Source organism: Molothrus ater, chromosome Z, assembly GCF_012460135.2.
Source record: "Molothrus ater isolate BHLD 08-10-18 breed brown headed cowbird chromosome Z, BPBGC_Mater_1.1, whole genome shotgun sequence".
NCBI classification, from domain to species: Eukaryota; Metazoa; Chordata; class Aves; order Passeriformes; family Icteridae; genus Molothrus; species Molothrus ater.
The window spans coordinates 63,905,071-63,930,829 of record NC_050511.2 but is presented as its reverse complement, the minus strand read 5'-3'; the positions used below and the strand labels follow the sequence as shown (position 1 = coordinate 63,930,829).

The 25,759-nt window shown below is 37.9% G+C and overlaps 1 protein-coding gene across 2 annotated transcripts in view; it reads right to left on the bottom strand.

The window, feature by feature from the left end:
* APBA1 (amyloid beta precursor protein binding family A member 1) overlaps positions 1–25,759 on the bottom strand; it is an 82,708-nt gene that overhangs the window by 10,923 nt on the left and 46,026 nt on the right. Inside the window, exons 3-10 of one of the 2 annotated variants that reach the window (XM_054517821.1) lie at positions 22,012–22,113; positions 18,679–18,718; positions 14,591–14,736; positions 9,688–9,723; positions 8,457–8,543; positions 7,702–7,887; positions 4,230–4,409; positions 2,830–3,042 (exon numbers count right to left, since the gene is read on the bottom strand). In XM_054517821.1, the coding sequence (XP_054373796.1) occupies positions 2,830–3,042; positions 4,230–4,409; positions 7,702–7,887; positions 8,457–8,543; positions 9,688–9,723; positions 14,591–14,736; positions 18,679–18,718; positions 22,012–22,113 (990 nt within the window). The remainder of the gene's footprint in view (positions 1–2,829; positions 3,043–4,229; positions 4,410–7,701; positions 7,888–8,456; positions 8,544–9,687; positions 9,724–14,590; positions 14,737–18,678; positions 18,719–22,011; positions 22,114–25,759) is intronic. The other variant, XM_036402726.1, reaches the window with a different exon arrangement.

Genomic DNA, 25,759 nt, shown 5'->3' with positions numbered 1-25,759 from the left:
ATCCTTTTAATTTTACAGAAAGCGTATATATTTCAGAAGTGGGTGATCTTCAGAAATATACAGACTGGTAACATAAACTGATCGGAAACAAAAAAAATTGTATTTTCACCACCTTTCTTTGTTTATCTAGTTCCTGAGTATATTTCTGATAGTAGCCAGTACCAGATGCTTTTGAAAAAGACAGAAGTAGCATAATCCTATTAGGGAATAGCCACTACACATGGAAAGCTTCTTCCAAGCTCCATCAGTTTGCAATTGGTTTATGGCAAATTAGGAGCAGAGATTACATCCATAATACTGAATTATCTTGTTTGAAGTGCTTGTGACATATGTTTATCCACATAATATTATCATCTTTTCATAGGAATCCTTCCAGCATGCTAAGGAAATCTGAAATTTGGCACATTTCCACCACATTTAATGATCTGCACTTAGATCATTCATACACATATTTGTTTCCAAAAGTGCTATATGAATAACTCCAGATGTGTGGTTATGAAGATCTGCAAACATACAGATTATCATCTCTTTAGAAAGACAAAAAAAAAAGGCTGGCAGTTCCTGTGGAAAGTGCGGTAAGTATCAGGGAAGAAGAGACAGGCCTGCAGAAGCTGGAAACAGCAAAGCTGGTTGGTTCTGTATTGACAAAATACTGATGAGCACAATAAAATCTCCATCTGAATAAGGGAAGTATAACTTACCACAGTTTTAGAAATAAAAATTATGCGGGATAGGAAGCAATTACAAAGAGCCTAAATTTGCAGGATGTTTTGCTTTGATGATGCTGGCACAAAGATATTTAATACAATTATTTTCCTTCCTTTCTTTACAGATTTAAGACTGTTTTTGCCTTATTTTCAGTTTGTCACACATGCTGTCATTTCCACTCACCGAATCTAAAATTACTGGTTCGGTGACTTATGCATCCATTACTTATCAGAACTCAGTATTAACATTTTGGGAAGCCTGAATGGAAAGTCTTTATAAAAAACATCTCAGTTCAAATATTAAGAGATAATCCCTGAAGGAAAAAAAATAGTTTGTACTTTTTTTTTAACATGGCAAATTTATCTTGTAAATGGAAATTTATTTTTCAATTAAAAAAAATACAAAGTGAAAGAGAAATTTGCATAATACAACTTGTCACCAAAAAGTTGCCTAAATGAATAAGTCTAACAGGTACATTGCTAAAAGTCAGGGAAGAACGTCTGTATAATGTACCACCAGCATTACATTATGTGTCTGTACGTGATGATCTGCAGAGCTAGGCAGGACCATTTCAACAAATAACTAATTTCAATAAATAACTAATAAATAACTGATTAACTTTGTCTCAAACACTCTCTATTGATGCATCTTTCCCGCTCTTTAAATACTGATGTTGAAATACTTTTTCCTTTGTATGCTACAGCTGCCCTAAGCACTGTTCAATTCCAGATGACCTGCAAGCTTTTCACTGTCACATGCTTTTCTGACAACTAGAAGAAAGCTCTTCCAATTAAAATGCCCCATTTATGCAACTGAAGAGAAGAACCAAGTAAGTGGAGCACTTTGAAATAACTTGGGCAAAGATGCCACAGGTGCATGTCTTTAAGTCAAAGTTTTAAAGCTCTAAAAATAGGTATAAACAAACAAACAAAAAAGCATTTACTCTATTTCATCCAAATATTAAGAAGTATTTGACAGCTAGTAAGGCTTATGACAATATCAGGCACCTGTGCCTCCATTTGTGATATAAAATTTCAATATATTGTGTACCTGATAATATCTTCCTTCTGCACAAAATATTCCCTTGTGAAATTGTGCACAGAGCCCTGGTACACAAGTAAATAGCACAGCAGTCTGGAATGGCACTGAATGTTGTCATTCTGGACTTGATCAAGACTTTGATGCTGCCTCTCAAGATAACCTCATAGCCAAGAGCTCAGGAAGTGGGTGGTGAGGTGGATTAAGAACTGGCTGAATGAGAGTTCAGAGGGCTGGGATCAGTGGCACAGGTCTATTGGATGCCTGTATCTAGCAGTGTCTCCCAAGCTTCAATACTGGGTCCAATCTTATTTAACTTATCATCAGAGATGGAGTGCCTACTGATGGAGAAAGCTCACTGATGACACAAAAGCTGGGAGGAGTGGCCGATACCCAAGTGCTGTGCAACCCTTCAGAAGGACCTTGACAAGCAGGAGGAGTGGGCAGAAAGGACCCTTCTGAAATTATCAAGAGCAAATGCACCTGGGGAGGAATAATCCCAGGCCTCAGCACAAGTTGTCCCTGAGCCAGCAGTGTCTCCGTGTGGCCAGGAAGGCCAGTGGTGTCCTGGGGTGCTTCAGGAAGAGCACTGCCAGCAGCTCAAGGGAGGTGATCCTGCCCCTCTGCTCGGCCCTGCTGAGGCTCATCTGGAGTGCTGTGTCCAGTTCTGGCCTCCTCAGCACAACAGGGACATGGAGCTCCTGCAGGAGGCAGGTCCTGTTGAGGGCTATCATTAGGGGATTGGAGCACTTCACTTAGGAGGAAAAGGTTTACCATTGGACTCGATCTTAGAGGTCATTTCCATTCTAAAATTGCCACAGTTCTGTGAAAGGCTGAGGGAGCTGGCCCTGTTCAGCATTGAGAAGAGACAACTGAGACGGGACCTCATCAATGATGTTAGATGACACCACTTTCAGTGGTCCCAGACAGAAAATTGGTGTGGCATAATTTACACTATTTTTTCAGATCATGAAATGCAAAGTGCTATGCAAACATTTGGTAAGAATTTACTTCAGTTTTGTACTTTCTGCTTTTCAATTATGTATCTTTAAAATGTGTAGCTTCCAGAAACATTTTCCCTACCTTTATAATGCTCTGACATGTTGAGAGTGGTAAACCAACCAAGCTGGTCCCATTGATTGACATGATCTGGTCCCCTATGTTCAGCTTCCCAGACTTCTCTGCTGGTCCTCCATGCATCATGTTGGCTATGATAACTGTAGGCAAAATGGATCCCCAGCCAGACTCCACAATCACCACACCTAGAATTTCTCCCTTTTGCTTTTCAATGTAAACCTGTATAGCAAGAAAAAGTGTTTGAAAAAAGAGTTTCTTTTATACCCAAGGAACTAATATCATCCCCCTCCAAACATTCACAAACCCAACAAATATACCCCTCTTCATTTGAAACCTGCCCTCCTAATTCAAAGGCAAAACAAAATAGGGTACATGTTTTACTACCTTTCATTTGCATTCAAACATTAAATGACACATGATACAGACTTCGTGCTGAACACCCCTGTGACAGTGGTCACAGGGGTTTTCAGGCGAGGGAAGAGATGAGAATGTTGACTCCATGTTCAGAAGGCTTGATTTACTATTTTATGATATATATATTACATTATAACTATACTAAAAAGAATAGAAGGAAAAGTTTCATCTCAGAAGGCTAGCTAAGCTAAGAATAGAAAGGAATGAATAATAAAGGTTTGTGTCTCGGACAGAGAGTCCAAGCTAACTGGGCTGAGATTGGCCATTAACTACAAACATCCAAGATGGGCCAATCACAGGTGCACCTGTTGCATTCCACAGCAGCAGATAACCATTGTTTACATTTTGTTCCTGAAGCCTCTCAGCTTCTCAGCAAGAAAAATCCTAAGAAAGGATTTTCATGAAAAGATGTCTGCGACACACCCCTCAGAAGTAATTTCTGTTTATGAAAAGAAGAAATTCCAGTGAAGGAAACCCTGGTGCCATGGGCTTGGTGGACAAAGCTAAATAAGAAGAGATTGCAAGACTTTACAACTTTGCATTGGAAAGACATTACCTGTGTGTTCCAGTTGCACACTGGTTCATTTTTATCAAACAAGCTGCAAAGCCTTCTGGCACATACAGTTATTTAAAACCTGGAATTAATCATGTTCATAAACACTGCTGCTTCTATAAATTTTATGTTGTTCACTGTAATTTTTTTAATTGCTTTAATCTGTTAATCTGCTTTAAGTTCCCATTCAAACATGTCTGAAAATTGTTTGGTAAAAAGAACAGAAACAGGTGGTAAATCAGTTGACTGCAGATAAATTTGGGGTTCACTGTTTGCATTTGAAATAGAACTGATGACAGGGTGTTCTATTAGGGAGGATATTCTAGACTAACTGAGATAATTTATAGGAAGTATTAATGGTTTTTTAGTTTCTGCCAACACAGGCCCGCAACTGATAAAGAGCAGCTGAATATTTGTGGGGAAAAAAAAAGATACATACATCTTTGCAATTTTCAGATTTGGAGAAGTGAATCAGATCATCATTGTACATGTCCTGGGTATTAAGCAAGTCGCTATATTCCTTCTGGCTAAGGTCTTCTGGGTTGATTCCATTTGCCCTCAAAAATTCTTGGTAGGCCACACTAAATGCTTGACCTATGGACTGTGCAATCAGCTGCGCCTGTAGCAGTTCCCAGAAAAGGGAAAAGAAAAGAAAAAAGTGAAACATTCTGATGCTCATGTCCACTGACATTTTCTGTTACAATCACACTGTAAAATGGATCATCAAGTTGATGAACCTACAAGTTACTGCAATCCAGTCTAAAAAATATTTGTGCCTTACAAATTAATTTTAAAGACCCACAAAATCTCAACACATTCAGCTCTGCCATGAATCTAGCTCAGTAAGCAATTATAAATTACAAATATGAGAAAGAAAGACATCCTTTCACAGATAAGAACTGCTAATATAAGTGTAAAGGTAGAGCCACTGCAGTGACTGTGGGTTGCACCTATCATTCTTCCCACACATGCTGCTCCCAGATGACACTCCCTTCCAGCAGAAGCATGTCATTCTCTGACAAGCAAGCAATGAAAATGTCTACTAGGAAACACACAACCACATTTAAAAGGGTATTTCCTACTTTTCCTACCATCCTTTACAACATTGATAGTGACTACTCCTATCTCAGCCTCAGACAAAAAAGAGACCACATCAAGCCCTAAAGTAACTGCAAATGGTCATAAGCATCTCCTTCTTCATCCTGCTACTACCTTCAGCCTCTATCCCCTACACTTATTTCCCTCCTTCCAACTCACATGATCCTGGGAGTTCTCTGCCTCTTTCCTACTCATTCTGTCCTTTGTGAGCACCCTCTGCACCTGCAGCTTCCCAGAGTCTTGTCTGCATCCAAAGACACCAAATGCACCTCTCACTCACTACACTGCATTGCTCCCACCATGAGCTGTTTGATTCCTGCAGCTGTGGGACTGAAACTGGGCAGCAGGCAGATGTGGGGAAAGCTCTGTGCCAAGCAAGGCCAGAGGGGCACAGCACGGTGCAGAGTACTGCTGTGCATAGGTGGAGAGATTCACCCAGTGAGCCCTCTGTAGTGCACGGGAGGTGGCTGTGGTGTGCACTGAAACACAGGGCTGTCTATGGCAAAGACAGGGAAGAGAAACGGAGAGCTCCACAGTTGACAGTGGAGGCCTGGCAGAGTACTGGTAACGAATGAATGCTGCCCAGATGTACTTTTATACAGTCTGATGGCCATTTTTAAAGTCCAGTTTGGTCCCTAATAAAGGAAAGGTTCCCAACACAGAAATAAAAATGTTGTATCTTAGGTCAAACTAGCACTAAACCTGCTGATGAGAACAGCATGATTGCTGGTGCTGAAAAGACCAATATGTAGACCAGTAGTATATTACCAAAGCTAAGATCAACCTAATTTTAACAGCAAGGACAGCAAGAAAATGGGAAAACTGCACCTCCATAACTCAGTAATGTAAGTGAAGAGTGCAGACTTTACGTTTGTACACATGCATCTTCACTCCCAGGAAGAGACCAGCTCCCGCTTAGACACCCAGCATTTGGACACATCACTAAGGTTCAACTCATTTAAAGGTACACCTCTAAATAGCTGAAAATCTGGTGCTGTCCTCTTTAGACAAAGACTCATCCAAGCAGAGACATGTTCTGGCCAACACCCACTCACAGGCTTACAGCTTCCGTTTCACTTCTGTGTAGATTCTGCCAAGTACCCAGCCATCCCAGAAGAAGAAAAGACAGGTTTTATAATATAAACAGGCCACATGACTTCACTGGAGGTACAAAATCTTTGAAGCTGCCATTTTGTTGCTGCTACAGTCCTTCCATTCTGACTATTAGTCACTTCAGTATTTGAGATAAACTTGGGAAGTTACCTGTGTGCTATATACCATGACTAAGGAGAGTTGATATAATCTGCAGTTTTTCAGCATATTTTCCCCATTAATGAGCAATGCTTTTATTGGATCTACAGGCATTTTATAAGCCAGCTGGATTTACAGGCAGAGAGAGGATCACGCACAACACAAATACAGGCTGATCTAAACAAAACATAGACTGGGAAGTTCAAATTTTAGCTAACCAAAGTATTAACAGCAGCCTAGGAAACAGATCTGGAAAGTATGGATCATGCAAAGGGTCAGACCACTCCATAGTAAAGGAAAATAAGCCCAAGACTCTGGCACGTGACAGTTTGATTTCTGCTTTTTCAACTGGCCAGTAAAAGAGCAAGCAGTGTCTAAACTTGTGACTAGAAACACAGGAACAGCAGCCTCAAAGTGGGTAGCATGTCAAATGTCATTAAGCAAAAAATACATTGGCTATTGTATTTCACACCAGATTCTTAAAAGGCTTTACAATACAGGTTTACAAAACAGGTTTTAACAAAACATGGTATTTTGTGGAAATAATCCAGAATTTTTATATACTGTCAATTTTGGTCCAGGATTACTTTCATCAGTGCTCATCCTTACTTTTTAACTTCAGCAGTGGGTCATGTATACACATTCATGTGCAATAATATATTCAGATAATATATTCAGACAGAGGTTAAGAGCAGATTACATTAAATTATTACATAAAATCAGCTCCTTATTCAAGAAAACCTTCCCATCTCAAAGTCCTCGCTGTTCACTGTAGTTTGGAAGACATGGAAGAAACTGGTATTTTTACTTAGTTGTCTTCAGTATGTTAGTTTCCCAGATTACTAGGTCTAACTTGACTATCATCCTAAAAACTGCGTATCTAACCACTTCAATCTAGTAAGTTTGATTTTACTTTTCAGTTACTGAAAGTTACTTTTAAAAAGTACCTAAAATCGGCAAGGTATAAACACTGATTGTGAAGGCAGGAGATCAAGACCTGTGTAAGGTAACTTAATCCTGTGTAAAGTACCTTAACTGTGCCATAGGTTAAAATTTAGTCATTTATGTCTCTATTCAGCATATTTTGGGACTGCTGAAATCACAAACTTTCTTTGCTGTTTTTTTGATATGATGACAGTAACTACAGCCCCTACACAAACCACCTGAAAAATAAAAAATCACCTTTCTGGTACGCATCAGTGACTGATCCTCAATGCAAGACTTGGAATTAGAATTTCCCTATGAAAATAAGCATCTCTGATAGACTTTCCCTCTCCTATGCAAAATTTGAGCTGGTATTTGTAACCTGCAGCAACTGGACCCTCCTATCACTGTTACTGGAAGGCACTAAAGAAACTTTAAAAAAGTAAGCATTTCTACAAACACCAACTTTCTGTGACATGTCATGTCCAAACATATAAATGGCAGGCAAGTTCCTCTGCTTAGATGAAATACTGGGTCCAGTTAAAAAGTAAACAGGACCACTCACAATGGGCTTTGGGCCTATCAAAATTGCTTACTTTTCCACTCCTAGAAAACTACAAGACAATGTAATTGCTTACATCCTCAGACTCAAAGACATGACAAATCATTTTGTACTGCCTCTTTCCATCTTGAGAGGGGTGAGATGCTTCCACATTATCCTGGGAGTTAGAGCGTGGCATTCGCCTACGAGCCATCAAAACAACTATATTTCCTATATCAGCAATGTAAGAAATGGTCCGCAGGGGATGATCCATCATGGTTTCCTGGGGAATAAGAAAACCAACATAAGCAGCTGCTTCAACTAGGTTCTTATTGGACATCTAGTATCATCAAAACACACAAATAGCTGGAAGACCTCTGCTAGGTGAAATCTGTAACATCTGTCATGCATTAAGGGAAATAGAACAGAAACCAAGAGCTTCACTTTCTAAAAATAAAACAAAGAGAAAGTTTTACAGCGTTTTTTTCTGTGGAAAAGCACATCAAAACCTGAACTGCAGAACCTGCATATGCTGAGCATGTATGTGTACAGGACTATAAGCAAATTATTGCAGCGAAATATTTTGGGCTACTCTGGGCACAATCAATACTTGATGCAGCATGGCTTAGAAGACATAAGCTGACTACAATTATCTTACCCACAAATTCTAATTATTTCTATAGTCATACACACCAGAATAATTGCTTGTATGACATGGCACTTGAACATGGATTTCTGCCTAGAGGGGAATATAAAATCCAGCACATTTTGAAGACAAATTTTAACATGTACGTGAAAGTCTATTCCAGGAGTCTTTTCCAACAATACTAACAAAGGTGTCTATGTCTATACCTGTGTGTCTGCATTCAGTACTTTTATTCTCTGTGTAGAAATGAAGAGGTCCACTTCAGTCATCGGTTGAGATTCACCTTCTGGAGCCTGCAAATAAATGGATTAGAGTCAAACAAACACCTTAGGTAACATACTTACTAATAGTGATGTTAGTTCACGTACAGGGGTACACTAAGACACAGTCACCAGAACAGCAATGCAGGATAGAGTATTAGACTGCAGAAGCAAAAGATAAACACAAAGATGTGGAAACTATATCATATATGTGAAAGTGAATTGGGTATTGTTTGAAAAAAAAGTTAACCTCATAAAAGCTTGCCTGCTATTTTTCCTGATTCAGTAAAATTATAGCTGACTGCAACATGAACTATAAAGATTTCTTGAAAAGTAATATGATTTTACCATTTTCTGCACACTATGAATCCCACTTCAAATAAGGTTTTCATACAAGCCATAAAAAGGCCTAATAGTATCTCCTGCCTGAGGAATTTCTGTTTGGGCTAGCAGTGGCTGCTAAGACCAATGGAAAAACCTGTACCACAGGAGGTACTGTTTGAACTATTCATAATGCAGTTCTGGCAAGAAGACCTTCACAGTCAGACAAGATACTTTTCAAGCAGTAACCCACTTAAGAAGTAATATTTTGTTAAAAGAAAGCAAACATTTGTAATATTTTTTAAATTACACTTGTTAAAAGGTAGGTGAAAGTTCCACAAACAAAACTTATTACAAGATGAGTCAATCTCAGTATATTACTGTATGTATAAACATAAACTTTTTTTTTTGCATCCAGCAATTTGACATCTCTGTGAGTCAAACAAAGCACTCCAACATAACGATTAAATTAAAATAAAAAAGTATAAAAATAAAGTAAAAAACCCCAAAACAAACAAAAAACCCCCCACACTTCATTTTAATCCATAATTTTACAATGTTTAAACCTTTGCCATGTCAGTCCTGATTCTTTAATATGCATTTTGGGTACTGCCTGTAACCATTTGATAGATCCAATCTTTCTTCTATTTCTAACATGAAATGGCTAATGAGAAGCAACAAAAAATGGACAATCAGGCAACTGATATCCCAGATATGTCATGGTGGCTCAGAAACAAATCTGAAATAACCTTGCTGGATGCAGAAAATAAAACCACAAAATAAAAAGAAAGGGAAAAACCCTCCCAGAAAACAAAAGAACAAGCATAACATCAAGCTGATGGAGTTTGTACTGCACCTTCTTCCTGCTTTTGGCTAATTTCTGGGCCATCTGCTTAGCATGGAACAAACAGAGACAGGAGAACAGTTAGAGAAGAACTTACAGAGACTCCAAGTCAAGCAGGAATCTACAAACTAATGTCAGGGCTCACAGACTACTAGCTGGTGTAAATAAGACCCTGCTTAAATTAACTTCCTCCTTGTTTTTTTAGCTTAAAAAATTGTAAAATTTCATGTTTAGCACAATTAATTTCAGAAATGAAAAGAAACAGCACCAAAAGAGTCAGGAAGAACACAAAAGGATTTTTTTTTCACTTAAAATGTTACTTGCAACAAACAAGGTTATTTTGAGTGTAATTGTTTTTGAGGCTTGGTGAGGGGAGGACGGTTTAAGAAACAGAAGAGATCTTCCCCTCACTTACACCAGTGTAAACCATTACAAGAAGTTATTTCTTTTGAAGGTACACCAATGTAAAAGGTGAGAGAAAAATTGTATGCTTTCTTTATTATTACAGGTTTTTCAGATCTCATACTTCAACAGACTTCAAAAAAAACAACCTCCCTAACACTATGCTGCTTTTTCCTGGAAAAATAAAATGACAGAAGGTAACTGTCACCTTCAATCTCTCTTTCTTCTGAGCAAATAATCTGCACCAATGTTCACACAGTGAAATGGTCAACAAATCTTCCTGTGACACCTACACAAAGATATGTCCACACTATCACATTTTTTCAAGCAAGCAGTGGAGCATGTGTTTCAGCTCCAAAAACACCTTAAAAAACATTTCTACTAACAACCCAAACAAACATAATTTTTACAGTCTTGAGTCATGAATTCAATTGTGAATTCAAACCAATGGTGAACTGAACTTTACAGACCTGCTCATTGAAGGAATGCAATACTCACCAGGCTGGCAATTAGCCCTTCCAACAGTAAAAGGCTCTTTTTAAATTAAATTTACAGGCGTGCTCGTGGTGGGAAGGAGCCTTATGGTTACAAGCTGCAGACAGACTCAGCACTAGCTACTTCTACAAAGAGCAAATAGGAGGCCTGAATCATAAGATACATCAAACATTTTAATACTGATGCTCACAACTTAAATCTGTCAGATTTTGTCTAAACAAATCTGAAAGCAGCTACTGAAAGGTTAGGCCATGCTCCTTGTTTACAAATATAAACATTCTCAAAATACCTTTTAGTCACCTTTTCCAAACTAAGAAGTATTTTATAGCCTGGTAGGTTATTTTGCAACAGGTGATTGCAAACTGTTGTAAAAGCAATTAAAACTGCCTTACATGGCAGGCTCTTCATTACATTACTCTCAAACTAAATTAATACTCAGAAATAATATACTTATATTGAGTAACAGCTGCCTGTCGTACACTGGGCAAGGAGGAGACACTCCTTAGATAGAGCATTTAGATATCTTTCCAAAATCAAGCCTTTCTTTCTCACCCTTCCCAAACTTTAGAATGATGGACCTCCCAAAAGAAGAATAGTATAGGCCAAAATTAAGAAAAAAGGGGCGAAAAAAATCCTTGAACTACAACTTTAAAATGTAGAATTAACAATTTACCATATTATACTATAATTCAATATACTGAAAATTCTGTTCTTCAAATGGAACATATTGAAGAACTACTTTCAAATATTTCATAAAATAAGGCAATGATATGGATCAAGCACTTTTAGTAAGTGATTTAACACTGCACGGAAATGTCACAAAAGAAGTTATGGTCCATGAAAAAAAAAATTGGGATAATTCTATGCAAGACACTTTATTAGACAAATCCTCTTTATCACCACATTATTTTGCTAACTCAAATCAAATATTATTTCTGTATTCCTAGAAGAAAAAAAAAGGAAACAGAATATACCTAATCCACACAATTTTTTTTTAATATACAGTATACAGGATCTTAATTCAAGGTAAATTAAATGTACTTATTTATATAGATGCAATTTCCAAAATTACAATGCATTAAAACCCAACAAGCTTCTGCTTTTGCTACAGAGAGGTCCTAAGTTTATTAAATCCATTTACTCTCTACAAAAAATGTTTTGCAACTCAGTGAGCATGGAGAGGACACCGAGTGTGTGAAAATGTGTGAAATACTAAACTAAATATCCCATATATGCGTTCTATCTTACATTACACTCAGAAATTAAACCAGGTGTTACCTAGAAATGCTCAAACCTACCCCAAAGCATGCTAAAAGTGCCTCCTAATGAAATATTCCTAACTACGTTTGATGAACACCTCCAAAGCAGTGCATCTGTTTTAACTTAACTGGACTTCACAGGGATGAAGGCCAAGCAAGAAAACACCCAACTCTTGTACTTTCACCTGAAAAATACTTCTTAAAGAAGAAGCCTGGAGAATTGTTCTCAAAATCTGTTCATATTCCAAATGAATGAATATGTGGTCTGAAGGCTCTGCTAAAAGGAGTAATTTAGGGATTATTAAATTCAGATAGTACACACTTTTGTGAAGGTATAAATAACAGGGCTCAAACAAAGCTCTTCACCTCTTTTTAATACTCAGCTTCAAGTCTGTGTATTTTAAAAGCTCATTCTTAATTTAAAGCTTTGTTTTCTTCAACAGTGGAGTTATGGTTGACATGCATAAGAAAGGCACTCTGTGAACAAACATGAGTAGGGCCATAATTTACATATCTAGGATATGGGTTATCTGATGCAGTGATGAATCTGGCAGCAGGAAGTCCATCTGTCATAATGAATTTCTCTCTGAAAATGATTAGCTTTAATGGCAACCAGTAACAAAACCAGCCAAGACCAATGCTTATAAGCCAAGAAGCCTAAGGTGCAGGGGGATTTAAAGCCTGTGCATTACTTAGAAGCAGAAAGCAGTAATTGTCCAAGAAGTCTTCTAAGGTAATGTGTACAATACAATACAAGTCAATAATTTTCTGAAATACATTGAGTTTCATAAAATTAAATACACCAGCTATCACCCAAGTGATAGCATTTGTGACCTGATTTACCAGGTCACAAATGCTATCGCTTGGGCCTCAAGCCTGAGGCAAATACACTATAAGAAAGGATGCGCATGCCTGCTATTTACACAGATGCACAAATTATGGCGTTAATGAGTAAAATGCATTAAATAGATTTCTTCTGTTTTGATGCACAGAAATGCTGAGGCATAACAGAATCCTCAGAAGAATATTTTGTTAATGAATGTCTACAAAATATGTTTTGTATCGGAGAAAAACTCTATACTCTTACACCTCTTAGGCCCAGTTTGAATCAATTTAGTTTTTGTTTTTGTCTACCATATCCCTGCAATCTTTTTCTAAAGTGTACTCCTAGACGAGCTTTACCTTCTAGGTGCAAACTCCCTGTGGTTGAAGTTCCACTCCTGATACCTATTTCCTATGACAAGTGATGCTAATCTTTCCTTTCACCCTCCAGTGACGTGTCCCTCCTAGATCCAGCCTCACCAAAGCCCTTGCTTCCCTCCCTTACCTTTAGTTTCCTGTTCACTCAAATCAGACAAGTTTTCTAACACACAGCCGAGCATCAAGAAGAAACACAAAGAGACTACTAAACAGGAGGGCACAGCCCTATTTCCTCAGAGCAGGAAAAAACCAGACTCTATAAGAAAAACTCTTCACTGGTTTGGGCAGGTTTGGGGAGAACACACCAAGACCTGCCATTGTTGAAAAAGCTGCATAAAACATATTTTTAAAGAATGTCACTTAATCCAGAGTTGCCAATGAACAAAGATAAATCCCTCTTCTGCAAAAGGTTCTGTAGCTCAAGGTAGTGAAGACTTCTACAGAGATGGTGGAGTATAATCTCTAACAGGAAGGCTACATTCCCACCTTTTCTAAAATGTGAGTGTTTACGAATTTCAGAGACAAGGTTACAAGAGCTTATGCATTTGAACACCAGCAAAATCACATTTTTTGGAAGTTGTCTCAATGGCTCTATTTGGAGCTTCTGTGTCAAAGTTATATACAGAGACTAAACTGAACACCTGCCACTGAAAGCAGTGGAAGGAATAATAGGAGTACAAAGCATCAGCTGACCTTAACAGACAATATTATTGGTCTTGCTGATAACCTCTCCTCTTTCTCTCTCTTTTATATAATTGCACACCAAATCTGCTTGGAAGCCAAAATAAAATATACAAAAGAAGAACATACAGATATTAAAATAAAAAAAATTCCCAGAGTGGATTGTATTGATTAGCTGAATTAGCAGAAGATGAAGCTTGTGCCTACTAGCCAGTCATATACAGGTAGTGGGAATGCTGCAGCATCCTGTACAACTGTGCAATACTTCATCCACACACCCTCATTTCAGCTGACAATGTCATAATTGTAATTTACAGTACAGCAGCATTCCCATTGCTGGAAGTGGCCTGTACAGAAATCAGATGGAATTTCTCTTTCGAAACAAAATTTTTCAGATTCCAGGACAAATTATTTTTCCTTACTTCTCTTTACCATCACAGCAGCTGTCATGTGTGGAGAAACAAGTGTCCACAACAGGGTCAAAAATAACTGCAGTCACTACAACAGTAGCAGTTCCGTTGAGTCCAAGCCAGAAGCAGCTGCAATACTTACTAGTTACTTCCTTAACCTGTTTTCCCTCCACAGCCGGGTAATATATAACTTTGACCACCACTCCCTTCAGATTCTGGTTTAGTGTACACAGCATGAGTATTACCATAGGGAATTAAAACGACCTGTTAACGACCTGGTAACATCCCCTTATCAGTCTTGTTCCATAAGCAGCGTATGCGATTTATTTTGCAAAGGAAAGGTGAGGCACCTTTTTTTCTGAAACTACAGATAACCCCACCTGAAAAAATTACTGCATAAGAAAGAAGTTCATATCCACAATCCTAAAACAGCCATAGAAGAAAGAAGCAGCAGGAATTACTCCTCACCTTGATCCTGCTGACAGCTTCCTGAGCCTGCATCATTCTCACATTCTTGGATGGAGTTTTATCAGAAAGCAGTTGAGTTGAACCAAGGTAATTGGCAGCAAAAATGATTCCATCAATTAGGTCTTCAGGATCGCAAGGTCCAGGAACTGTAATACAGGAAAGCCATCACTGAAGACAATCACGGTGAAACACAGCAAAAGCAGAATTGTGACAACTTGAGTCTGCACCTGATGGCTGCAAATCCTCCTCTGAAATTCTTCAGTTTATCATGACAAAAAGGCAACCAGCACTTTCAAAGGCAGTAAAACATCAAACTATAATAGTATCGAAATTTGTGGTGGGCTGACCCTGCCCACCAAACCCCTTCTATCGCTCCCCTCCTCAGAAGTGCAGGGGAGAGAAAATATAGTGAAAGTCTCATGGGGCAAGACAAGAACAGGGAGAGATCACTCATCAGTTACTGTTATGGGCAAAATAGACTCCACTTGTGGAAACTTGTTTCATCTACTACTGATGAAGACAAAGTAGAATAATGAAAAATAAAAACAGACGTTACAACACCTTCCCCTATCCCTCCCTTCTTCCTGGACTCACTTTTATACGCAATTTTCTTTATCTCCTGCACCCAGAAGTACAGGGGAATGGGGGCTGTAGTCAGTTCATCACATGCTGTCTCTGATGCTCCTTATTCATCATAGGGAAGAGGCCTCACATCCTTCCTCTACTCTAGAATGGGATACCTCCTAAGGGAGACAATCCTTCAGAACAGACTGCTCTGGTGTGGACTCCCTATGGCATCACAAGTCCTGCCAACAAGCCTGCTCCAGGTGAGCTCCTCTCTCCAATGGGCCACATATCCTGCAGGGAGCCTGCTCCAGCCTGGGATTTCCATGGGGTCATAGCCTGGTTTTTTTGGGCATCCACATAATCTGGCATGGGGTCCTCCAGGGGCTGCTTGTGGGTATGTGTTCCACTTGGAGCTCCACTGGCTAGATATACACAACTGCCTCACCATGGTATTTCCCATGGACTGCATGGGAACCTCTGCTCTGGCACCTGGAGCACCTCCAGTCCTTCCTACTCCATTGACCTTGTCTTCAGAGATCCCTCTTTTACACATTCCCAGCCCCTTCTTCTCTGGCTGCAGTTCCTGTGGTGCAGAGTTTTTGCCCCCTTCTTAAATACATTATCCCAGAAGTGCTACTACTGGCACTGATGGGCTCAGCCTTGGCCAGTGGTGGGTCTGTCTTGGAGCCAGCTGGCGCTGACTCTATCAGACAGAAAGCTTTCAGCAGTTTCTCACAGAATACACCCTTGTACCCACCCCACTACCAAAACCTTGCTACACAAACCCAGTACAACATCTCTCCAGCCAAAGCTACAATTGTTAACCCAGCCTCTGTCTCACAATAGCTCATTCTTTTGTGAGTAGGGATCAGCTTGGAGCAAAATAACCTATGATATTTCACTGTGATAAAGGGACATACACAGTTACTTAGCTTGCTCCTCAGCCATCAAAAACAGCCTTGCAATTCTCAGAGCAACAGTCACAAGCAGAAAAAGGAAAGGTGCAGTTTCATAGCAGCCATCAGCCTCTTGCTTGTGCATTAACTACAGTTGGTGCAACAGGCAGAACAATATCCCCAGAATGCTCTACACATACCACACATCACAATATTTTTATGCCACACACCCTTAAAAATAGTAAGTGTTAACAAGGATACTGTGGTAAAGTACTGAGTTAAATAAAAATGTTATTAAATACACAGAGCATGGGCTCTCTTAATGGCAAACCAACACTCTTAGTCCACAGATCCTTAGAGATCCAACACCCATCAACTTCTGTAAAAGTGGAAAGTGATGGGGTGTAAAGTGTTCATAACCAAGCAATGCAAATCCTTACAAAGCAGCACTTATGATTTGTAAGATTTTTAATGTTTGGCAGCCTTATCTAAAAATTTGATACATGAAAATGTTCCATTTTGACACCATGTTAAAACTGTTATGATCCAAAACATATTAACTGATTAACTTAAGAAACTCCCTGTTCTTAAAAGTAAGGAAAAACAATTGTTCCTCAAGACAAGTTATATATAAATCATATTAAAGAATGCTCATGGTAAATATGTTCACATTTTATCACAGAACACCTGTGTTTATATTTGTCTTTCTTTTTACCTCTAAAATCAAGGGGTATCTTGTACTATAAGGTGATGGGGCTTTAAGAAATTACTAAGAATGCCAATTTTGTTCTAATGATAACCTATAGGACTAACAACCTCAGAATGAGCATGGTGGCTTTGGCCTCAAGGAAAAGCAAGTCATTACAATGATTAAAATAAAAAAGAAAGATCTGGAGACAAATGTCACACTGAAACTATACACACAGACAGAAGCACACGTATAAATCTTGTGAGCAGGCTTGTCTTCCTTATCATTTTTTTAAATACAAAAATTTATGACTAGCAAATTTAAGATGCTTATCTCCAGTGTGCAGTTTGCTCAGGCAGTATGTATCCTGAAAATTCTCAAAATGAACAGTCATTTGCAAGCACATGACCTAAAGAAATTGAGTTATTTCCTTAGGGAAATTCATGCATTTGGAAGTACTACATATTTACACAGAAATCACACAGCATTCTTAGTGTTACTATTACTCTACACATCAAGGCCTTTTCACCACTTCCACCATTATACTAAAGCGGTGCAAAACTTTTTATAGTACAATTTCTGATCAAAATGAGGGGAAAAAATGGGCAAAGGTATAAGATTCTAAGAAAGTGCATATTAACCCCCAAAAAAGGTAATGCTCCAATTGCATCAGAAGTGAACACACAGACAGCACTGCTTTTTAGAATACCTCCTCCTTTTATTATCTCTGACAACAAAACTATTACCTCAATGAAAACGTAACATAGGTGCTGGCAAATTTTTCCTTGGACTGCTGGTGCATAAAAATGGAACATTTGTAATTTTAAGGAATTTCGTGCTGGACCAAGCACCAAGAAAATTTTAGTGTACAATTTATTTTTTTCCTAAGGTGGAGATAATTACTTTTAAAATATAGATATATATTCCTATATATAGAGTATATAGTCCCTTGATAGGACTATCAATAGGAGATGAACTTAAATTTTAAGAGAGATTCTTCATTGTTCCAAAATTCCAATGCTTAGCTATGAACTAATTGAAATTCTGGCCAGAGATTCCAAAACAGGCAGCTTATACCCTGAAGACTAAAACAACAATCAATTTGCAGTCTAAAGAAAATGATCACATTATCAATTAAACACAGTACACTGTAAAGCAATCCAAAGAGTGATGAGGAAGTCCAAAGAAAGTATTACATCAACTGTATTTCTAAAATTTCATCAAGCACATGGAACAACCACTGTCAATGGAAAAGTAAAAAAAAAAACAAAACAAAACACAAAAAACTTCTATTTTCTGCTTCTGTCATAACTGCACACAACTTGTGCTCCTCCTGCAGAAGACACAGAATGCAGACTCATACAAAAAGTAACAGCAGTTCATGGGGCAGGTAACTTGCTTTTTCATATTGTTCTGAAAAAATTCAGCACCACTGAAACTTTAACTCTGAGATGGGATGCAGTATTTAATAAAGAGGCAAGTAGTTGTTAAACAAAGCAGATTTTCACTGGCAGGCCTGTCCATAAATCCAGCTGAGATTAGATTGAGCCTGCCAATTGAAATCAAGGCCAGACAGAGCACTACAGTCTTCTTGCTTAGTCTATTTTCCTTGTCCACACACATTCTTATGTATTGTGCAAATATCATAAAGAAACCAGTGTTTCAAGTGATACTGAGGGAAAAAAACAGCATAACTGATAGAGAAACAATGAATGAAACACCAAAAAACTAAAAGCTCCATGTTTCTGAATTTCTGAAGGAGCACAGCAGGATTTAGCTCAGGTTCTAAATTAGACACAATTTAATCTAAATCAGTACACCCAACCCTAGCAGCTTTTCTATTCAGCAAATAAAAGTAAAATTTTATGCATTATAAATATAGATGGGTTTTTTGATGCGAAAAAAAAAAACATTTAGAAAGTATAGAACTATCTTACCTTCAACATACGTTGGAAATGAAGCCAAGCTTTTTCTGGACTGTAATTAAGACAAAAAGGATTTCAAACTGAACATAGCATGCACAAATATGCATTAAAAATTTCTCTGTGCCAAAAAACCCCAAACTTTAATTAGCCATAGCTATTAGTAAAGATAGAACCACTTCTTATTATTTACATTTATTATTTTCAAGCTCTAGGCATCTACGTAAATTCAATGTATTCCATTTGTGTCTATTTAGTAGACAATATGGTAAGACCATACTTCACTTACTTGTTGGTCTTCACTAGTGCATTAATTATCCACCAATAGGTGCACTACTTTTAATAATCAAGAAATATGGAGGAAAGTACATAATACCCCAAAGATACTGGATCTTCCAACTAGAAATAAATGCATACAGGAATATAAAAATTGCACTTTACTGTTATAATTCATGACTGAAACCATCCTTAACAAAATACAGATATTCATTAGGAATGGTTTTAGATGTATCCTTCACATTAACAGTGCCTACAGAAAGCTTTCTAGACTTTAACAGGTTAGGGAGCAGCCTCTCTTCTCCGGGATAATGGGATTCACCATGACCTCAGCACCAACTGGCTTACACGATATGGAGCACAAAAGCACATTTGGTAGCACCAATTACATAAATAGTGAAGGAATAAATAGAACCTTGACCTGTGCATGTAAATACACACACTAAAGTAATTCCATAGATCCTATTGGTATTTTCTGTGAAAGACTATGAGGCTAACCCTTCAGATATCTGACGGCTACAACTTTCAGTAGGTGAGGTTCACCACTTTGTTTAATTAATAACATAAACCACATACAAAAATTTATCAAACAAAACTGTGTGTGGCACTATATAATTTGTAATGGATATACTAAAATACCTGCTGCTATCATAGGCAGGTAAGTGGATAGTTAATGAATTTATGACTGATTGTACTATCAGTAACTCCTCCAATAACTGCTTAATATCATTCTATTAAAAGAAAATCAGAAAATCTATACACATGATCAGAATAAGGCATAAAATCTTCAATAATTTTAAGTATCATTCCAGATGATGTACGTAGAAACAGATGCAACAGGCAACTTACCAGGATCTGTGTACTAGTGGAAAACTCAGGTAAAACAAGAAAGGTGACAATTATGTAACAGGTTGACTGACTTAACCCCAAGGAGTCTTTTCCTTTGTAAGATATGGAAAATTGATGTAACAAATAATATTTTAACCAATGATGCATGTGTTGCTATAAAATAAAATTTGTGAATTATAAACAAAAGGCCTGTGACACAGACAACTGAGTCTGTGCAAGCTTTCAGTTCTTTTCATTCCCTATGAAAATTACTAAGCTGTTTGAGAATCCAAGAATCCTGTTCATCAGGTTCTGCACTAGCATCAATAAAGATGTCAATAATCAATGTTCTGCTGCTGCCAACACATTTAAGCTGCTGTGAGAACACTGACATGCCTTTCACATCTGTGGCTCTTTCACCTCCTCAGATGAATGCTCCTACTGGAGCATTCCACCTATCCATATAGACTCCAACAACTGTTTGTAATAGTTGCTGATGTAGTGCTAAAGGGGGCATTCAAACACTGGGGTCTGACACGCATAGAGGACAAATCCCCTATAAGTGAGAGGCAGCTCATATACATAAATACTTTACAAAGGATATTTCTTTTTAAACAGTGAAGAAAATCTTTGATAGAGATTTAGCAACTGTTCAGCACTCTTAACTAGCAACTTAATTTTCAGGATAGAGTGGTGCAAACCACCATCATGTACATCTTTATTCTCACTCGCAAACATAATTTTTCTTGTTCATTACCCAGGTAGAAAGGCACTCTACAAAAACCATTAGAAGAGTAAAGAAACAGGTAAAGTTACCAATAGGTGGAAACCTACACCTCTTAATTTTACATAGCCATGAATAATGAAACATCAAGGTCATTAATATTTTATTACTTTCAATAATATTGTTGCCATCTGCTATTATAAATTTATATTTAATAAAAATGTTTCCCTAAGACCTAAAAATCCAGAATTTATGAGGCTTTTTTATCACTTTTATGCTTGCATTAGAAATACTAAAGTGGGAATTATTCCCTATCTGAAGGAAACTAATAGCCCAATATATTCTACAGTAAAACCTAGTTTACCACCTCTGTAACTTTGAGTAAGCACATCCTAACAATTGAAATCAACAGTGTTTTATTTGCTTTCTTTCTTTGGAGAAGTTTACTGATACCTAACAATAGCTAAAATATAAAATAAATAGTGATAAAGTCTGTAGCAAAAATGCTGAAGGCTTTAATAAGCTAACATTGAAGCAGAGGAAAACTTAAAGGCATGATCTATAGTTGAAAACTTCAGAATATGAAAAATTATGGGTTTCTTCAGTCATTTGAAATTTTTCATTATTTTGTAAATGCAAATGCAGAGTGGCACAATTACATACATATTACAAGTTTTTCTGTCCCTTGATAATTGCAAAAGTAAAAAGGAACAAATGGATTATTTGTGTTTCATTTTTAATCCACTTACAGTAGATCAGGTTTTTAATTTTGGAAAATAACTCATCCATTGCTACCAGTAGCAATATGATATTTTATTATGGCAGTTTCTAAATTGTTTTCAAGTTTATGAAAAGAAGGCAAATAAACCATATTTTTGCAGATTTTTCTGTTTACAGAACCTGCTACTCTATCCAAATCCAAATCCTTTTTTCAAATTATTTTCTTTTTACGCGATGAGCAGTTCTATTCACGCTTATTTTGTTTTGGTGGAAGTCCTGCAGCCTAAAGCACTACCAGGTAAGGGGAAAAATCCCAAACTATGTAGCTTTATTCTGAGAAGCCTCGAGTCAGGAACTGAATTCTGATTAAGAATCACTTGCAGGTCAGTTTCTACAATGACAAAATATTAAGCAGCATAGTTTGTTATGTAATAATTTAATTTAAGCCCTTTTTCATCTGGCTGACAAATACTCTTTCTTAGTGGATGGAAAAAAGGAAAAGCCTTCTTTGTTTTGTCTCTGCTACAGAGGGGATGTTGGCTGTTTGGTAAATCAGTACCCTGCAGCCTGTTAAACAAATTTAAAAATTTAGTGACAGCTGAACACAGAGTCAGAAATGCCACGACAAAGAGTCTTCAGTATGTTAGAAATTCAGTCAGACAGCTGGGCAAGCAAAAGGTAAAGAAGCATAAGAAAGAAAAAAGAAGAAAAGGGATTGCACAGGTACAAGGGAGCAAGGAAAATTAAAAGGCATAAGCAGCATGAACCAGACTGTGGCCTTTAAAAAGGTTTTACTCTACCTCTTTATTAGTGGAAGCCTCTGCTGTACTGCAGACATCCTGGTGATGTTGTCTGCTTGATGATTCAGCACCACGAGGTGAAGAAGAATCTGGAGATGGAGACTAGACATGGCAAGAAAATCAAAAGTTATTTTGAGTGCCCAATGTAGAGATTATTCTTTCATTTTCTACATCCTATGCTCTGACATTCTAAGAAAGAAAAGGTAAAGTCACTTAAGAGTAAGCTGTGATGGGAGAAAAGTGACCTTAAGCAGCACACAGGGATTCAGCTAAAGTTTTTTTAGTTGTCAAACTGGGAGAAATGAATAAAAGACTGAAACTTCCCCATAAGCACACAGGCCCTCAGGTATTACTAACGTGAAGTGCTAAACTAATCTGATCTGAGCAGAGGAAGGTCACAGCAGTTGTCCATAAGGGTTATTCCATTATCTTAGAAAACAACTTTCATAAACTGTGCAGAGTAATATTGATGTATTCAAGAATTCATTAATATATTCAATGACAATTCAATACCAGTGTAATCAAGGACTGGGATTCCTCAATCTAGATACAGTAAAGACTTGGAAAATATTCAACAGTTCATGCTGTCAGCTCAGTACATGCTCTTTAGATCAGATTTCCTCATTCTTCTCCTTTTTCCATAAACAATTCATGGAGAAACTCTCTTTGTGATTGATCAACAAGTATCTTGATAAAGGGGAAGAATGTTCTGGGAAAGGATATTCTAATCGCAGACAATTCCTAATGAATGCTGGTGATGAGAAAAAACTGTAGCAAGGTATCTGAAGTACAGAGTAGGGGCCCTGGTATGAGGGTGTGACACAAGAACACAGAATGTGGAACTAGTGAAAGTGACCAAAATGAAAGAGTACAAAGCTTTAACCCCGCAGGCATTTACAGAGGCAGATTTTAAGGAGATACCTACAAAATATATCTGCCCAAGCAAAAATTAAAATCCTCAAAAGGGAAATTTAGCATTTACCTACAGCTGGGTATTCAGCCCAATAGCCCTGGCATTCTACACTCTCCTTTAACACAGGAAGAATGCAGCTCTTTAACATAGGAAGAATCACAGCTGGCTGTGCCAGCTCAACAGTTCATCACTGATGGCAAAACAAGTGAAATGCTATTCTTATCTTTTCATAAACAGTATGACATAGCTTTTCTCTGAGCCAATGAGTCATATCAGAAAAGGGATACATTTCCAGTGGTCTGAGCTGGCAGCAGCTCCACCCTCATGCTCTGCATCTACTGCAGCTGAAAAATTGAGTTCCATGAAATAGTCTACAAAAAACCCACAAAACCAAACCAGGAACAATAACTAAAACCCCAAACACCTAAGTTCTTCTTAGCCTCCATTAGATATGAAATGAAACAAAAAACCATAACTCCCTTCTCCACTTATTTCTCTTTACAGACATTCCTCTATCTCAGATAATAACTAAGTATTAAAATTATAGTTAACTAATAAATGCTACCAAAGAGTTAAGAAGCAATTCTTTACAGATATCTCCTGTGTTAAAGAGCAGTCCCTGCATCTTCCTGTATTTTGAATCACAACTGCAAGACAGAAAATGATATGGCTGTGGAACAATCCCCAGAAAGCTGGCATGTGATCGCATCATCAGACTGAAAAATTACTTGCCACACAGAGCACATGAGCAGGGGCTGTGGGAGAGATACAAGCTCCCTTGAGTTGCTGGGTAATAACCAGTCAAGAGTGTCACAGTGATGCAACTGCACAAACGGCAACTCCTATTACATAAGGAAGAGTTCTCAAGGTGCTCACATTCTTATTATTATGCAGTATTTCTGTATTAGGAATAAATTTAAAAGGTGCATTATATTATCAATGCAATAATGGCATCTAGACATTGTAGCATTCAAGAGCATTCCTTAAACAAGAAACAAAGAAATCAAATTAAGCATGGTATGTGTAAGTGCACACACACAAAAGCGCTCTTTACAATGGCTGAAAACTCTCATATTCACATACTGAAGGATAAAGATTAATAATTTCATTTAAACCAGACAATTAGCATTAAGAAATTGCACATCATTTGAAATGTACTAGCAGTTACTCCAGTAGCAGTATAAGTGCCTTTACTCAGGTACTTTTATCTATAAAGTATCCGAATTAAGTTATTACATGGCTTTCCATGCGCTCTCTTTGAATGGCTGCTCAAATAAGTGTTTTGCGTGAGAAAAACCCTTGAACAACAACAACCAAACAAACAACCCCCCCCAAAACCAAACCAAGAACCAAAACTACCAAATCCAAGTATTAAACATCTTACAAAGTCTGCTGCATGACAGGGCATGAGAGCTGTCCTTGAAAACATTTGTACAGGAAAGTCCAGTCTTTGAAGAATTAACACAGTTCTCTTTGACACCAAAATGTGTTTTTAGAGGTACTGTACAAGGAAAGAATGCAGTCAGAGCAATAACAAGAAATATTTTGATGGATCATAGTGGATAGATAATTTGCACAGCTGCTCTAAACAAAGTCTAAACTAAAGGCTTAGCAATTTGCTATTAACAAAACAAGTTTTAGGAGCCTAACAAAGTTGTTATTAGAACAAACACAGTAAGGTCACATGATGCACACTGTTATTAGGCACAGAGGTCTATCAATGGAATTTGATTTTTTTACATGCAGCAATAAAAACCTGATAGCTATCCCTTTTTCCCTTGAATTTCTACTTACATTTTTCTTACGATACTCAACCTGGTACATCCAAAAATTCTCCATCTCAATTTTGGAGTTGTTCGACTCTAACTAAATGCAACCCACTCCACCTGAGAAACGTCCCTTGCTCTTGTGCAGAGGGATTTAGTAACGGAACTTGTGAAAGGAGAGGATTGTGTTGCATCTAACCTATCCAGGTCAATCAGCTGTTTCCTATACAGCTCATAAAGAGGCATGTAACTGACACTGAAACAGTGAAACTTATAAAAGCAGTGTTATTTTATATGCTTTTAGCAGCAGATCATTTGAAGAGAGTACAGTTTGCCAGTCACATAGGCTAGGAGAGAGGGGATGAAATCACAGAATCATACAGTCATATAATCTTTTCAATTGGAAGAGATCTTAAAGATTATCTAAATTTTACTGCCCCTGCCATGGACAGGGACACTTTCCAATACACTGGGTTGCACAAAGCCCCAGGCAGCCTGGCCTTGAACACTTCCAGGGATGTGGCACCTGGATAAACTGTACCAGTGCCTCACCACCCACACACTAAAGAATTTTTCATGGTATCTAATCTAAACCTACTTTGTCAATTTGAAGTGGTTCTCCCTTGTCCTATCACTACATGCCCTTGTAAGAAGTTTTTCACTGACCGGCATCCCTGAGTCCTTACCTGCAGAGATGCTCTCAATGAATTCTTCTTCCAGTTTGTGTTTGGGACTGCCCTGGCCCATGTGCAGGACCTTGCACTTGGCCTTGCTGAATTTCATGAGGCTCTCACAGGTCAGGTCTGCCTCTCAAGCCTACCCACATCCCTCTGGATGGCCACCCTTCCCTCCAGTGTGCTGACCAAACCACTTAGCTTGGTGTTGACAAACTTGCCAAGGGTGCACTCAATCCCACTGTCCATGCTGCTCACAAAGTTAAACAGCACTGGTCATTTTTTGTTTTGAAAAAGGTGGTTTATTCAGAGCTTTTTTATATGTGGACAAATCAACAAATGCTTCCGAAATTTAAGATTCACTTAAACAACAGGACATTACTTATTTGTCACTA